The sequence below is a fragment of the Homarus americanus genome, unplaced genomic scaffold, assembly GCF_018991925.1.
Source record: "Homarus americanus isolate GMGI-L3 unplaced genomic scaffold, GMGI_Hamer_2.0 scaffold8148, whole genome shotgun sequence".
Lineage (NCBI taxonomy): Eukaryota > Metazoa > Arthropoda > Malacostraca > Decapoda > Nephropidae > Homarus > Homarus americanus.
Window position 1 is genome coordinate 515,782 of NW_024721643.1, and position 18,054 is coordinate 533,835.

At 35.2% G+C, this 18,054-nt stretch overlaps 1 protein-coding gene across 1 annotated transcript in view; it reads right to left on the minus strand.

Moving 5' to 3' along the window:
* Positions 1-493: 493 nt before the first annotated feature.
* The window catches only part of LOC121861799 (calcium/calmodulin-dependent protein kinase type 1-like), a 65,898-nt gene continuing 48,337 nt past the window's right edge, over positions 494-18,054 (minus strand). The window contains exon 10 of the mRNA XM_042359722.1: positions 494-2,973. Within this exon, the coding sequence (XP_042215656.1) occupies positions 2,909-2,973 (65 nt within the window). The 3' untranslated portion in view covers positions 494-2,908. The remainder of the gene's footprint in view (positions 2,974-18,054) is intronic.

An 18,054-nucleotide genomic window follows, 5' to 3' on the forward strand; every position in this document is an offset into this window, starting at 1 on the left:
GATGGCGCATTTGACAAAATAGACCACTCCATAAAATCAAATACTCCACATATTAAAGAGGATTTGTCCAGAAAAGAAAGCCTGATAAAACTGCACCAGTAGATTCCAACCTAACTTTAGTTTCCCATTTAAATTAATACATTGCATAACAAATATTTCACTGTATTAAACTCATCAATGATGACCTGAATTACAGACTAAATATATGATTGGTGGTTGCCAAAAGTGTGTATATATATATATATATATATATATATATATATACGTGTGTGTATATATATATACATGTATATATATATATATATATATATATATATATATATATATATATATATATATATATATATATATGTATATACGTATATATGTATATACGCTATATCGTATATGTATGTATATATATATATATATATATATATATATATATATATATATATATATATATATATCTCAAGGCAAAATTATTTATGCAATCTCATATTTGTTTATTCTATTATCCAGTCCGTTTATCAACATTTTCGTTATCCAAGAAAAACAAGACACAAATTGCTAAAAAAAAAAAAATACCAAATTCAAGTCACTTTTGGCGATTGAAACCAATGACCTTAACAATCTATGACTGCATTCGACAGTTCTCTTTCCATAAAACTAATTATCTTCCCATATGGCTGTATCAGAAACTCTTATGAAAGAGTTTTGGCTTCTACCTCACATATACATGACGCATGTATGGAAAAGGGAAGTAGGACTATTGTGTGCAACATGGAAGGTACACCTCTCTTGATAACTTAACAAATGTACTGTTGACTTCATGAATCATACTGAAGACCATACTGCTGCCTCCAAGGATCATACTGAGGACCACACTACTGCCTCCAAGGATCATACTAAAACCACACTGTTGCACAGATCCTCGAACAGAGCCCCATTGTAATCTCTTTTACCAAGGTCGTTCATAATGACCTGATTCTTACCTTAGACCTGAAGGATTTCACTTCCTGGCATCTGTCGAATGCAGCCTATAACACCATCACCAACCATTGTTTATTCACCATTAACTCAGTTATGATGTCATGCAATCAGATAATACTAAGTCATTTAAATGTTTGCATACTATTTCCTACAAATGCAAGATTCGAAAAATTCTATTGGCTACAAATATTCTTCAACTACCTAATAAGGTTGCTAATATTGGTAAATTTTTAAAAATAGGAATACACATCCATTTGGTGATTACTACAATGAACTTCCTTTTAGAATTGCTAAAAGCTCAAGTCCTGGGAAAATATAGAAAGGAAGATTTAAAATTAAGAGAAGTCGATCACAATAATGGATGACAGATAACACTTTGCTATATTACTTTGAGCAACAGCATACTGACACAAACTCATACAATTTTCAACAGGCTACAATTTAAGCAACCTAAAATGGAATATGTTCATAAATTTAAAGAAAAAACAACTTGCTTCTGACTTGAGCTTTAGCAGGCCATTGGAACTTTGTGCTACTGACATGTGCATCAGTTGTTAACCCTGACTGTGAAGTCCTTCCTGAAGTTTAATAAAGACTTGAACATGATGCTTAACACCCTTAGGTTCATATTTTCTTGCTTACATTTTAACAAATTCTGGGAGTAAACCATCAAGAAAATTTACTGAACCCCACAAGAGACCTCAACTTCAGGGACAAGGACTACTACAAAACATCAAGAATAGTCAACTTTTTGCAAAGAAAAAAAAATTACTGCTAAAAAATTGCACTTAGAAATTTACAAATTGTTGCGTAGATCAAAAACACATGCTTGCCCAGAGACTTCCAAGCCCCAGCCAGACTTGGTTATGATCACTTCATAGGTCTAAGAGGCAAGAGCACAAATACAAAATTTGATTAACAGAGAGCTTCACTGCCCATGTGAATAAATGTCCATGCTAAATATACATATTCTAGGGAATTTATGCAGTTGCCATTCTGAACATTTTAAAATATCGTGATACATGAAAGACAATAGGTCCTTAGATGGAGAGAAGTGATTTTCCAATACCATAAAATTCAGAAGTGTTTATGAAAGAAAGTAACGTTTGCTAAGCTAAAATAACAACAGTCCATACTCTTCTTCCCAACATACACAGAACCCTCCTGGCAAGAGCTCACCAGCTGACAAAGTGGATGCCGTTGAGCTTAATAATGTAATGAAAAAAAAAATTAATTTTTGCTTCAGAAATTTAGAATATGGGATAACTCTGGTTTAATATATATGATGCATCAAACACCAGCACAATAATTTAGTGTCAAATATTAACCATGAGGAATACTGCAGTCACATCCTCAATGAGCTTCAAGTAAAGTGACATGTTAGGAGTAAAAATCTGCACCTTGACTCGTTTTCAAGATGTCAGTAACATGTTAATTGGCTGGGTGTAATTCTAGTTGCAATATTAAATTTGAGTGTTTCTATTATGGTATCACTCCTATACCACATTCAAAGTTTTGCTTATAAATTGGGATACTACTAAAGACTGCAAGTGAAAAATATCTGCAATTATTATACAAAAATAACTATTAGACTCTAGAATCAATCACAAGTAAGTAGAAGACACCAAAGCCTTCTGTACAGGCTACTTGTTGAGCCACAGTCAAAGCCTGGATGAGAACCAAGAAACCAGAAGAACCAAAGTTATCAACTTGGTAGACTCTTCTGAAATTCAGTTAGCATTTATGTAAGACTAACTTTAGCTTTGAAACTGCAAGATACAGTCTTTGGAAATGCAAACAAGAACTGAAGACAGCCTAACCACATCACATTTCTTAAAAAAATCAAAGCAGTGAGCTGAGGAATAACTAGTGGGCATTTTCTCTTGGTGCTTTTGTGGTGTTGGCATTAGTGTCGCTGGACTCGCTCTCTTTCTTCTCACGCTGAGTGCTTAGTGCCATTTTCCTCATTTGGCGGATCACGGCTGTTGCATGGTAGGCTTGCTGTAAATAAACAAGTTGGAAGCATGAAATAAGACTGCTAATCTTTAATAAAAAAAAATAAAAAAACACGCATAAGTCTTCCTCTTCTACACAATAGATTTGCATATATATATATATATATATATATATATATATATATATATATATATATATATATATATATATATATATATATATATATATATATATATATATATATATATATATATATATACATTTTTTTTTATGGGGTGAGCATATTAATACAAGATACTTGTAAATATTCCATCACATGATTTTTATGTTAAAGAGGCAAATTATGCTTGTTCAATATTTATGTGCGGCATTACATAACTTATTAGTATAAATTTATAAAAACTAAAAAGTAATTGCTAATTACTGGCAGCTAATACCTCTATAAAGACTGGATCACATCACATCCAATACGACTCAGATTTTGCTGTTATTCAATAACTCATAACGTGGTATACAGGCTCTAACTAGGCCATACAGAACTAATATACGCAAAGGTTAAACTAAGTACTGTATATTACTATCTCGGTTATGAGAATACTGATAAACAAAAGACTATTTCTCTGCCAATGAAAAAAAAAAAAGATCACTAGTATATATATATATATATATATATATATATATATATATATATATATATATATATATATATATATATATATATATATATATATATATATATATATATATATATATATACACAGTATATAATTTGTGGGAATTTCACAATTTCTTCATTGTACACAGCCTTCTGTACCCTAGGTTATTTTGGGAGTTCATTAAATACTGCAAATTTAAAATCTTACTCCTTCATTTAAATTAATAAACATAAGATAAATACAAGTGTGTGTATTGAGGACCTCATAATGTTTAAAATAAAGGTTACAAAGCACTGAAGTCATAATTGTCAACCCAAATTAATATCCATATGCTGGACTGTACAAGTACCATATATATTATATTCCCAAGTAGAAACTGGTATATACATGTACTGTATGTATAGACATGTGCAGATGAGCATGTATATGAATGGGTGTACACACACACACACTGAGGTTAAAAAATATACTTGTGATGTTCCTATATAATTCTGGCATGCCAACAATGTAATATAATGCGTTATATTCATCATCAAAATTTCACTTTTATTGATTGAATTGCCATACTGTTTACCATTTTTTGTATACCTGCCCTGCTCTCTTACCATTGTTTGTATACCTGCCTTACTCTCTCTACTTAGTACAGGGTACCTACACTTTTATGTCAACTGCTGTATACCTACATTGTCGACATTCATGCTGAACAAAGTGTAAATTTGTATTATGATTTTACTGCATGAATGAAAAAGAATGAATATCTATCTATAGAATAACTAGCAAACAGTTCCTTGAATGACCTTAAAAAAATTAAAAACACTATCGAATAATTTAAAAGCATCAGTTTGTCTGCTATTAGTGTGCAACCGGTACTACTACACAACACTACAGATAATGTTCATCTTCATATTTAGACTTCAGAAACAGGCTCATTCCTTTAGTGCTTGAATTTTTTCCTTAAAACAAAATGAAAAATGAATCTAAGTGATAATACAGGTTATGAAGAGTGAACGTGTATCCTGTAGGTCTGATGACCCAGTGTGCATACAGCAGACTATACAATAAGCCTTTGTTTTTCAGTCTACAAGGAGGCTGTGTGGCCAGCACTGCATTTGACTATTTTCACTTTCCAGTTGTAAAGTTAGGCACCTATTAATAGCTGGATGGACTGAGGGAACCCTGGGCATAAACTAAGAACCCTTACAATAGGATGGAGGTGCTATATTCACTTAGCAATTGCAATCCAAGTGATAATATAAAAGCAACCAAGTGCCAAGTAAGATTAAACTGTTTCCTCCAGTTCTCAGGTTAAGTAGATTCAGCTTTTAGAGCCTTGAGAGACCAGTGAATGACTTGGTGTACACCACAGCTCACTCACTGAGCCAGCAACCCTGCCTAGCCATGGGGTCATCCTTGTGATGTGTGGACTGAAAGTTTAGATCATTATAACTCTGCCATGGAAGAACAGTAATTGGTCCTTGTGTTAAGCTAGCACAGTATTATTTAGTGATCTAAGTTACATGGGTAATTCTATTAACATCAGGGCAAGTTCAGAATGCTCCCAAGAAAGTCTACAAGTTAAGAAAAATTCCCATGTACACTATGAAGTTTTCCCCCCATACACATCACAAGCATGGCAAAGATCAAACATAACTGCATTCCCATTTATCTTTCTCTGGTTAACACTTCAGATAGGCAAAGCAAAGGGGGAACATAACAAGGAATTACAATGTGTATAAACCTAGTCCACTATATGAAGTTTGAAGTGAATGGAAAATGTGGAGAAAAACTCAATAACCAATTGAAATAATGTAATTTCTTTAAAATGCCAAACTACCAGACTGACTAAAATATGATTATCAGGAAAGATGTAACCTTCCCTTATGTACTCCACCACTCTACTCTTCCAGGCAGTTGTGTTTGGGTTCCCACTACTCTTGTCCCTTTTAACTGTACACTAACCATTAAAAATTTTCACTATCACCACTACAGTACTTGTCCAAACCACCAGTTTTCCTCCTACACAAGCAATGAGCCTCCATCCATTATCTCTGGGTTCTTTCTCTTTCACACGTCTCAGGACATTCCTACCATCGATTAGAATCACACCCCACCCTCTAGTAAGATCATGCAGTCCTTAAATAACTCATTCCAACAACCTGATTCCCAGACCTGTCTGCTTCATTTTACGTGTAAGCCAATGATTTGCTCCTGTTACTGAATGTCAGAAACTTTGGTGTCTGTTACAATTTTCCCTTTCATTACACTCTCAAATGAACCAATCCTCTTCCTCCCTTGCATTACTCACTGCCATGTTTACAAAACATTGATCTCAAGTATTTGAATTTCCCTAACCTCCTCTAACACTTCTTCACTCATCTGGTTTTGGTCAGCCAACAAAACAGGTTTAATGCAATGGTTGGTCAGTGATAACTACTGTACATCTTTCTATCTAACTACAGCTTGGTTCCTGCCTCCGTCCCAATTATTTACAGTATATTGGTTTTCTCATGCTGCTTTGCACAACCTAACATCACCTATCAGCAGCAGGTCCCTCCACAAAACTCACTGAACTCTGTGCTCTCCAGTCATTTTTACACATTGATACTATACTTCCTGCATGTCTATCCATCCACACATCTAGGATACAGAGGTTCTGTTCCCTAAGCAAAGGTTTAGTCCCTTTCCTTATCACTGATATCCACATAGACTTTCTATAACACCTCTCTGTTTCTCATATTTCTTAAGACTGTTTACCCTCTCAATTTTTGTTCACACTGTTCCTAAAATGCTCATGAAGCAATCATCCTAACTACCTTTACCATATGGCACTTTTTTACTCGGCAACTTCTCTCTCAATTTCAAAAAGCACACACATTTTGTAGCCCTAATATTTTATTATATCATTCCCATTTTTTACCATCTCTACCATTATTGCATTCACTCCAAGCCCCTTTATTATATTTAATCCATTTGGATGTATATTTTTGAATGAGAATATTACCCTCCTCTTTCCAACTACATTTAAGATATTGTATTACAGCATGCCCTTAAAATTCGCAGGGGGCTTTGGGTCTAAAAATGGCCGTGAATTACCATAACCGCGAATATCATTTGTTGACCGGGGGATGGGGTGCCTTTTCACTCGTGTGCAAAGAAATGAAATGTATATTCCCTTTACATGTTTGCCCTTAGGACAATTATTTCTTTTACCTGAAAATCAAACTGGAAGGGTACGGAATTTGGGGAAATGTCCTAGAGTGGATAGAAGACTTTCTACAAGACCGCAAGCAGTGTATGGTGGCACAAAATCATCATCCGTACCTGTCACAAGCGGGGTACCACAGGGCAGTGTATTGGGCCCACTGTTGTTTGTTTGTTTCATAAATGACATGCCTGACGGTGTACACTCCTCCATACAAATGTTTGCCGATGACGCCAAGTTATTTCGGGAAATCAAGAACCAAGTGGACTATGAAGAGCTGCAGAAGGATCTTTGTGAGCTCCAAGAATGGTCGAAGAAATGGCTGCTGAGATTCAAGGTCACGAAGCGTAAGAGGATGCCCCTGGGCCGTACCAACGGTAAGGAGGCGTATCATATGTCTCAATGGGATGAAGAAACTGCACTATTTGAGACTGAATGTGAGAAGGACCTGGGTGTGTATGTTGACAATAAGCTGAAGTTTTTGGGCCATTGCGAGAAGAAGGTAAATCAGGCAAATAAATTATTGGGTCTTATAAGAAGGTCGTTCAGATATCTAGACGGTCCATCCCTCATAACGATCTTCAAGAGTGAAGTGCTTCCCCATCTGGAGTACTGTCACCCCGTCTGGTCCCCGAGATATGCTAGGGACTATCAGTTGGTTGACAATGTTCAAAGGAGGGCCACCAGACTGGTGCTTGCACTTCAGCACCTCAACTACCCTGAGAGATTGGAGCGCCTGAACTTGCCTAGCTTATACTACAGACAGGCAAGGGGCGACCTAATTGAGGTGTATAAGCATCTCAAGGGGTACTACTCAGTTGAGTGTCCTTACTTGGAGCTGGCAGATGCTTGCCCCACAAGGGGTCACAGCTCAAGATTGAAAAAGACACATATGTCCAGAAAACTGTGAGGGCAAACTTTTTCGGAGTGAGAGTTGTGAACTCTTGGAACACTCTACCAGAAAGTGTTGTGACGGCACCGATTGTGAGCTCTTTCAAGGTCAGACTTGACCAACACTGGAACAGGTTCAGGTTCATTCAGGAGCCGGTGCATGCCCAGTACTTACCAACAGCCCAGTACTTACCAACAGTGTGTAACAGAGACGTGACCGATCGCCCAAACGGCTAACAAGCCGATCATTTGGTGAAGAGCATAAAAGAAACAGAAAAGTAACAGACGTGACCAATCGCCCAAGCGGCTAACAAGCCGATCAGTGGTGAAGAGGGTAAAAGTAAAAATAAGCAGAAACAAGACGACAAAATGGATCGAAATGTAGAAAAAATACCAGTCTACCCTCAAGTCAACTACGTGCTTTGGTATTAAAGAGAAGTTGGTTGGGTTGCCATACGGCAATTTTTTCCTCATAAAAAATTACTGTTTCTAGAAGGAATGGGAGCCGAGCGCCAGCTGGGTCGATACGCAGGTCAAACTTTCTAAATTTCTTTCATAGCCATCTAGCCAACCCAACATGAAGGATGTTATTAAATGTGGTGTAATACTGTACAGTAAAGCCTCGAATAACGACAGTAATGTGTCCTCCAATATTGCAGTGTAATGTGAATCGTCATATCACAAATCATTAATTACCATTAAAATAAAGCAATAATAATGAGATGCATTCCCAGGTGTGACCTTTTCATATCTTTTGTGTGGTTTTTTACCCTCTTTTCCCCAAAAAACAATACAATTAATGAAAATTGCAAACTATATTCTTTAAATAATGTTTCTGAATGCACCTTATACAATATACTGTAAATGAATAATATTATGGTCACACAAGAGACGGGAAGCCATTGTTTTTGTTTGTGTTTACAGTCGAGAGTCTGGGACAAGTTCTACATGAGAAAATGAAGAAAATAAGACCCTGGTTGTAGCTGTAGTAAAATTAATGTAAAAAAATTAATATATGTTTTAAGTAATGTTATTTAATGTTAATAAATGGAACAATAGAAATAGCTAACCACTAAAGAAAAATAAGTGAGATGGATTGGGAACGCCAACATATATGTGCGCATTTAAGGATACCGCGTCATTTATATTTTTAAGAATATGTACAGAAGATTCATTATTGTTTATTACTGAATATGTATTTGATTGAATTATTCTTTATATGTGTGAAATGAAAAATACAATTCATTAATAATACGTAGAATATTAAAACACACAAGAGGATAAGAGACGGCATTGTTGTCAGTGTTTACACCCATAATGTTGTTGTTGTTGTAGTAGTAGTAAAATTAATGTAAAAAAATGTGTATGTTTTAATTAATGTTATTTAATGTAAAGTAAAGCAACCACTGATATTAAAGAAAAAAGTGAGACTGATAGTGAAACGCCAATGTATACGTGCGCACTCAAGGAAACAGTCATTTATCTTAAGAATATGTACAAAAGATTCATTATTGTTTATTACTGAATATATATTTGATTGAATTAATGTTTATATATGTGAAATGAACAATGAAATTAATTAATACTGTAATACGTAGAATATTGAAACACATACGAGGAGACAAGACGGCTGAATTTGATGGTTTAGGCCTTCGAATAATAAAGCTGTCGAAAGAACCTTGCACAGTTGCTTCCTTTTCTCATTATACATCTTTATGTAGAGGTCATTTGCGTTTATTTAAATTTTAATGCTTTGTTCTGTTAATGGATCCACTTCAGAAAATCTGTTCATTGCTAGTTCCATATAATATCCACAGACCTCTCACCTTTTTCATATCGTTTTAACACATCTAGTTTCTCGGCTAAGCTAATACACTTTCTATTAGCTTTTGAAACAACACTTCCATCACTTGCTCTCTTGCTCTTGTTGAATAGGGATGCAAAAATGCTGTAAGAACCCTGTGAAAGTTTTTCTCCTTTTCCTGTTCAGATGTGTGAAAACAAAGGGCCCGCCAGCTGCGATTGTTTATACTAGTGATGCTGGCGTCACCACTAACAAGCCCGGAAGCCTCTGTGCACAAGGCGGTTTTTTTTTTTTTTTTTTTTTTAATATCGGGATTTAGTTATATTTATACAAAAATGTAATATATATATATTTTTTTAATTTTGTAAATACGAAGAAAATAATGGCATAAATTGAATTGGGTCCTAAATTAACCAGGGTCTTAGATTTGAATTTTCGTTAGTTGAACCGTCGTTATCGGAGGCTTTACTGTACAGTGAGTTCTGCTATAACGCGTGTTTTGACAACGCGAATTGGCTCTAACACGATTTATGAATAGAGGAACGATATTTGTAAAACGCGAACGCTTGTTTGCTGTAACGCGATTTTTGCTTACTATTTCTTCAATTGTGTGGTATTAACTGTGAATATGGTAAAAAAGAATATCTCCAAGAAGCGTTCTGGTGATCGCATTCCCGGTGATGATCGTAAAAGAAAGGCTATAACACTTGAAGAGAAGCTCGATGTTATCAACCTCAAAATCACCCTTCTCCCCATCAAGTTATATTCATATTTTTTCAAGGTAAAGTGTTACATTTACTGTATGATTTCATTATTAGATATGAATGTTACATTTATTTAGACTGTGCTATCCTTTGTGTTAGGCTAACTACTAAATTTTTTTCGATTTCGAGTAGTAATCTGCACCTAACCCTATTTTCTCCATAAGCCCTGTTATTTCTATTACACGATTTTGTATAACACGATGTTTTACAAGAACATAACTATCGCGTTATAACAGAACTGACTGTACTGTACTTTTTTCACAATATTAATGTAGGATTGTGTGTGCATGTAATCGAGTAAAAATAAATGAAGAAAGTTACACATATCTACCTGAAAATACGAGTTGAAAAAAAAATAAAACATAACACCACACAGCTATAGTTTTCTTAAAATAATATATGCAGTACCATGAAATGTGAGGAATAAATCAAAATAATACCAATAAATAAGTTTCAACAAAAAATACTATTGTCACTCAGCTACCCTGAGAGATTGGAGCGCCTGAACTTGCCTAGCTTATACTACAGACGGGCAAGGGGTGACCTAGTTGAGGTTTATAAGCATCTCAGGGGGCACTACTCAGTTGAGTGTCCTTACTTGGAGCTGGCGGACGCTCGCCCCACAAGGGGTCACAGCTCAAGATTGAAGAAGCCGCAAGTCCAGAAAACCGTGAGGGCAAACTTTTTCGGTGAGGGTTGTAAACTCTTGGAACAATCTACCAGAGAGTGTTGTGACGGCACCGAGTGTGAGCTCTTTCAAGAGAAGACTTGACCAACACTGGAGCGGGTTCAGGTACATTCAGGAGCCGGTGCATGCCCAGTATTTGCCAACAGTGCGTGACAGAGACGTGACCGATCGCCCGGGCGGCTAGCGAGCCGACCTTTTGGTGAAGAATATAAAGGAAAAGAGACGTGACCGATCGCCCAAGCGGCTAACAAGCCGATCAGTGGCGAAGAGGATAAAAAAAAAAAAACAGTAAATAAAAGCCAAATGAAAGATTAACACAGTCACCATATGCATACACTCCCTGCTCCACCAAAGTAACGAAGATCAGCTGGGACGCGGATTCCCTAGCAACACTCCTCACCAGCTACACTCTGCGCTCTCCTCCCATTTTACGTGTTTGCCCTTAGAACAATTATTTCTTTTACCTTTTCTCACAATATGTATTTACGATGGTGTGTGCATGTAACCGAGTAAAAATAAATGAAGAAAGTTACGTATATCTACCCAAAAATACAAGTTGAGAAAAACATAACAGCCTGGCCCAGTAGCCTGGTGGTTACAATGATGAGCTAACCTAGCTACAATGCCATGATTAATCACTATAATAACAGTGAACACTAATATTAACAGTAAATCCCATACCCGCTCCCGTAGCCAGGCGTACGTATGGGAGAAATACATGACCTCTTTCTCTCGTCACTTGTTTGGGCACCTTCCTGTGGCTGGATGAAGGTGGTTGAGGGCATTTGGGAGCCATCACAAGCACAAGGAGCACAGTTGTTAAGAAAGCAGAGTAGCACACGCGAGAAACGGACAAGTGTTTAGCCTGGACTGTCACCGAGACGGAGTGAGCACACACGACCCAGCCAACTGGGACTAAAGAGAAACACCTTGTGGGATGCCATAAAACTCGCAGGCTCTCCATCCCGGCTGTGAAAATGCAGCCAACTTTAAAACTACCTGCAGACATTCATGGGAACATCCAGGGTGGCATCCGTGAATAATCGAAAGCCGCGAATTGTAAGGGCATGTTGTACCGACTCTTCATCATTTGAAGTGAAGTTATCTTTACACTATTCCTTTCAATACTCTAATACCCTATCCAATTTAGTTAGAAGACTTTCTCTTAACATCTCCTGCACTTAACACTACTTATGTCCTCTCGCTTACCTGTACAGTATTACCTTTTTACAATGCACCTTTTCATAAACTTGATCCCATATGACCCCATTCACATGTATTATTTTAGTGAAGCCTAAAACCTCAATCATCTATACTGATTAATTTGCTTAATCCTGCCAACAAACTTGTAGGAAAATGTCAAAGTCAAAATAATGAGAAAAAGAAAAAAGGCAACAGACATTTGTATAGTAGTACTCGTGACCTTTTCATATTTAGTATCAACCTTTTCACCCACAATGCCAAAAAATTTAATATACTCTACAACTTTGTATATACTGTAATTGGTGTTGTGCAAGTTTGATTAATATTCATTCATCCAGTCTAAAGATAACTTGTACAGAACAGAGACAGAGTAATCCAATATGCCACTGTTCACAGAGGGACATAAATAGTCCTGACTAGATGTGAGTAGCTAGCTAACATAAAGGAAGGGCTATAGCAAAGGTCTTCTCAGTCAGATTTATGAGGTTCTCAACACAAGGTATATTGTACAGAAGTGTACTCTAAAAAATTTAGGCTGCTGCATAATGTATCAATAAGCATGTACTATTATGTATGTTCATTCAATAATCTCTTCGACAGATAAGTTCCTAGGACAGTACAGTACTTGCCAACAGTGCGTATTAAAGAAATGACCGACTGCCTGAATGGCTAGCAAGCCGACCAGTGGCAAAGAGGATAAGAAAAGAGAAAAAAGAGATTTAAGAGATGCATACTGAAGACCTAAATGAAATAAAATACAGAAAGTATATCTACAGTATTTCATGACTCTTTCAGCAAAATATAAGAACAGACTTAACTAAGATAATATTCATCAAAACCTACAGTATACCTGTATGTAACATCCACCATTTCTACCTTATAAAATGTGAATTTCTGGAAATGTAAAAGCTTATATCCAGAATTAAAAGGGTTTGATTTATAGGGAATTTAGATAATCTTGATTCCAGCTAAACTAAGAGTTAAGGTAAAGTTTACCAAGTCCCAGGTAATTAAGATTTCACAATAACCACAAATTTAATCAAGTACTATATTACACAATTGTTCTGAATAATCTTACTTTGGATAATCAATATGAACAAATGAGTCTTGGGTAACTTAAGTTCTGCCTAACTGAAGCATTGATCATGATTAGTAAGAAAATAAGATGAATTAATTTTGAAAATTTAAATTATACTGTAATCTAGTTCTTAGAATAACATTACACTGCACATGCCTAATGTTTAAAATGTAATTATAAATATATAGGACTAACAAATCAAAGACAACTGACAACTGACTTCCGTTTGAATAAATTATTTTCCATAATTATATGGTTTGGTGACCAAGTTCTGAGTATTTTAATATTGATTCAATCAATAAATTGTATCAAATCAATCACCTTGTTACCCATCTGTTAACTGTTCAAGGTTTACAAGGCAACAATTTAAATACTCCAAAAATCAATAAACTGTTAAAAACCTTAAAAAATTCCCAAATTACTGATTACTCGATTTAAAAAAATATTATGAAAAAAAATGACAAACTGATTAGTAACTTTCATTATAAACATTAACCTCTTCTTTCACACTCATGTATTTAATTATACTTAACATGTTATCAAACAATTAATGAAAAGAAATAGAAGAGAGGGAAGAGAACACACTGAACACGAAGATCATTCTAGCATAAAGAAAATAGATCTGCCAAAGGTCACTTTTTTATTTTCTGTTTTCTGCAACCACATAACAGCTAATGCAAGGACTTCTTTTGGTGATTCACATATCTCAAGTCAACCATTTATTTTTATAATGTGGTGTGTGTGTATATTAGAGGGATCAGTAAACAGGATAATTCATATAGTACTTGAGCATCCTGGTCCAGAAGTCATACTGGTAGAGTGGTTCATTGATCACCAAGAGTGTTATAAATTTTGTTGTTAGATATATGCAGTAAGATTGGCATTCAACTTGTCAATAATCACACATAAAAGGATATTAAATGTGAGAATAATAATCCAAAAAAAATTTCTTTCCAAAGCAAACTGTGTAGTCAGTAAGAAAATATTCAAGTGACCTTAGGTTCTGGGATGTGTTGACAGGGAGGTCAGCAGACAACACTAAGTTATATAATTTAAATTAATCATACAAACATAAGCTCTCTTTAATAGTAACTTTGTGGTACAATTAATGAAGTTAAATTTTACTTTCCACTGACTATGAAACTGAGACAAGATAACCATCCATTTTGAAAAATAAAAAACACAGCCTATACACATTAAAAAATGTTGACACTCTTCTAAGAAATGAAAAATACTGGAGTGTTGAAAAAAAAATGGATTCGAACATCATCACAATCTTCTAGAGTAAGGAGTAGACATGGTACTCCTCACAGTGTCAGTCTATCATTAACTGTAATAGTAATTTGCAAATGATCTTGTATTTCATGACAGTTCACGAGAATTATACATGTACTTAATGTGATCTTAAAGAGAGTTTAAGAAATCAGATTTTCTGGTAATTCATTGACTATTCACACTCACTAAACTAAAGGTACCTTCCTACTGCCAGAGGAGAGGGATGCTTACATGTGTGACACTCACCACTCTAGACTACTTAGAATCTATTTCACATAATTCACAATCAGAGAGAGAGAACTTTCATATTGTATTGTTATTAATAATATGTTAATACACTACTAGTCATATATAGTATATAAATATGATGAAGCCAATCATCAATGGATATAAAAGTAGATACAGTGTAATTCCTTTCACTATTGTCAATTCATATGAAAGGGTAGATTCTAAATATCTATTATGAGTCACAGCATTACACTAACAGGCATTTTGGTGCTACAGATGCATGCAGCTTCAACAAACCCTTCTTGGTGTAAGCCAGAGGGGTCTGGACTGCCATTCCCCTCAAGATGCGGCATGACTGCGTAGGCAGACAACAACCTAATCTAACACAAAGCCACAGCCACCACGCCAGGCACCCTGGTGCTTCTCTAACTACTGCTTGTGATGTTACTTTGCTTCTACAACTATATAATACAGTCTAACAATAATGATGCACTATGAGTACAATAACATTGTAATTCAAAGAATGAGTCTTCTACTTGTCTTTGTTAAACAACATATTGTGCATAGTGATCTATCAGAGTTAGACTAACGGATGCAATGTAGTGACAATGATTAATGATCTTGTTTATTTACACTGCCTTTCAGATAATAAAAGTACCAACAGGAAATACTATATTCATCTGAAAGTATTGGATAAACAAAGTCAAATACTGGCACAGAAAAGTCATCCATACACTTTTGTGATGTTAAGTACTTAAGCACCAGAGGGCAAAAAGGAAACTGCCTCCATTTCATACAATTTTGACATAGTTTTGGTGAATTTAATGCACTCACAATTTATTTTTCTTTTAGTGTTTAATATTATTTTCCTCCCATTTAGTCATAGCCTTTCTTTCTAATAAAAATGTAATATGTAACTGTTTTACATTTTTGTATATATTAATTTAGTTCACATAAATAGGGTGGTGTTCATATGCTCTTACATGGTCATAATATGGTTTAATTATTTACCAAATACGTACACTACTCTAAAAATAAATACCAAGTCACAATTTTGTTTAGTGTCCAGGATTCTTAGATATGGTTGTCTTGTCTTACTATCCAGCCTAAGCATCTTCATAATAATACACAGGTGAACTAATACTCGTGGGTTTCTCAAAATGTATCAAGCCAGATTTTGTTAAGTGAAAATCATCAATTGAAATACTGACTACAATGTAGCTATTCTTCTACTTGTTTACCATCCAAGTAGATTACTTTTCAGACACCCAATGGGTGTCAATGGATTTACACAGTTTGATGGAATATAAGATATATTCATACTGTAATAATTCAAACTGTCACAGAATAAAACTTATGGACTTGTGTATTTGCAGCTGATGTCCTTTATTTGAAAAGAATTCTGCTTTTATTGGCATTTTTCTTTTAATATACTAACATCTTTCTTGAAAGTAGGTCCTGTAGGCCTGATGGCTAGTTAAGGGCAGTGCAGATATGGCACAATGAACACTAAACCTTTGGTACACATGGAGGCTGTGTGGCCAGCACTGTACGTAACAACTTCACTTCTCCAAATGTAAAGTCAAGTATCCATTCACAGCTGGGTGGACTGAGGGCACCCTGGGCACAAAACAGTGACTTTGCAGACAGGAGGTGAATGATGTATCCACATGGATCATACACCTTTACTTTATTAAAAACAACCTTAAATGCCTCAAAGATGTGTCATCTTTTATTCCAATCAGTTCATTTTCTTTTCTGGGAAAAGGGTTGAAAACAAGGTGTTACATCTGACTGTTGCAGAGGCCAACCAGAGAAAAATTAACAATAAACTGCCAAAAGGAATACCCATACTCAAAGTGCTAACAATCAGCTCAATGGGTTCCACTACAGTGCCTACAGGATTTGCAAGATACATTTCTAAATGTCATAATGCCATTCCAAAAAATTTAATTATCCAATTTTTGCAGCTAAAAGCCATCAATAACATGAGCTAAGAATATGTTCATCTTGGACTGGTTTATGGATGTCACATTTTCTTTAACTTAAAATCGTCCCTTTGCCAACTGAACCATCATATAACTCGTATGCATCAAATTTGGCTTCAATTAGTTCAATTATTTCAAAAGGAAACAAAAAAAAGAGGGTTATCCACTAAACTGTTATATAAAGTAAAGAGCTGCCAATGACTGCTATACTTCTAACAATAGTCCCTAATCAATAGGAAAGAGCTGGACCCTGTTGACTATGTGTGCCAATTTTGTTTCAGTTAACACATTAGTTCTGGAGAAAACTCAAATATAGATTTTAACCCAAAAAGCAATTTGAAGAGCTAGTCATAAGGAACAACCTCATTATGTTCAATGAATAAGACAACAGTTGGTCACAAAAGACAAATCCCATTGGATGAATAATGGTTGATGGCCATATAGCAGTATATTTAAGGGCCATTAATTAACTTTTTTCTGAAAAAATTATAGGACATTTGTTTAGAACTTATAAAAAGTAGAGTAGCAAAAGTTTGGATGGATAGAGTGACTGTATTGCTCCAATGAGTAAAAGCAGGCAAGGGTATGACCTAACAAAGCATAAGCAGTAATGGAGTGGTAAAAAGAATAAAACAAATCCTTCATGTCCAATGATATACAGTATAGATAGATAAGACACAGGAAAGGGTGTGACTGTATGGCATGCATCTTCATCATGAGAATGTTGGCTATCCTATAAACTAGAAAAGAGAAACACTCTGTATACATCACTGAATGATCTAACAAGAGCTACCTGCTCCCCAAAAAATTTCCATACCTTTGATTAATATTATGTGGGGTAACAAATACCCAACGGTACCAAGAAAGACTTTTTCAGAATCCAAATTCATGCCTAAACTTAAATAAATCCACTGGGTTTAAGGAAAGTTATTGAGTATAAGTAATGTTTGTCATAAAATAACTAAATTCCATGAAATCAAGATCTTTAACTCTGACCTATCATAAAACACTTTCATGCTAAAATTGTTAGGAGTCCTGAGCCAATAGAAAGTTATGAGGAAATAAGCGTTTTTCCTAATTTACCAGAGTATATCTTCGACAGAGGATACAATTACTCAAGACACACATCACAGCAAAAAATCCAAATCAAGAACCTCTGATAATATACATTCACATAAAACAGAAATGTGTCCAGAGTCTATAGAAAAATTATAAGTGAAAATGTGAATTTTCCTATGTCAAAGATTACCCAGTGATTCTACAGAATGCTATCGAGTGAAATATTTATAAGAGACAGATTATGTTATGGGTAGCTGCATGAATGATGTGGGAAAAAATGGTAGAGGTAA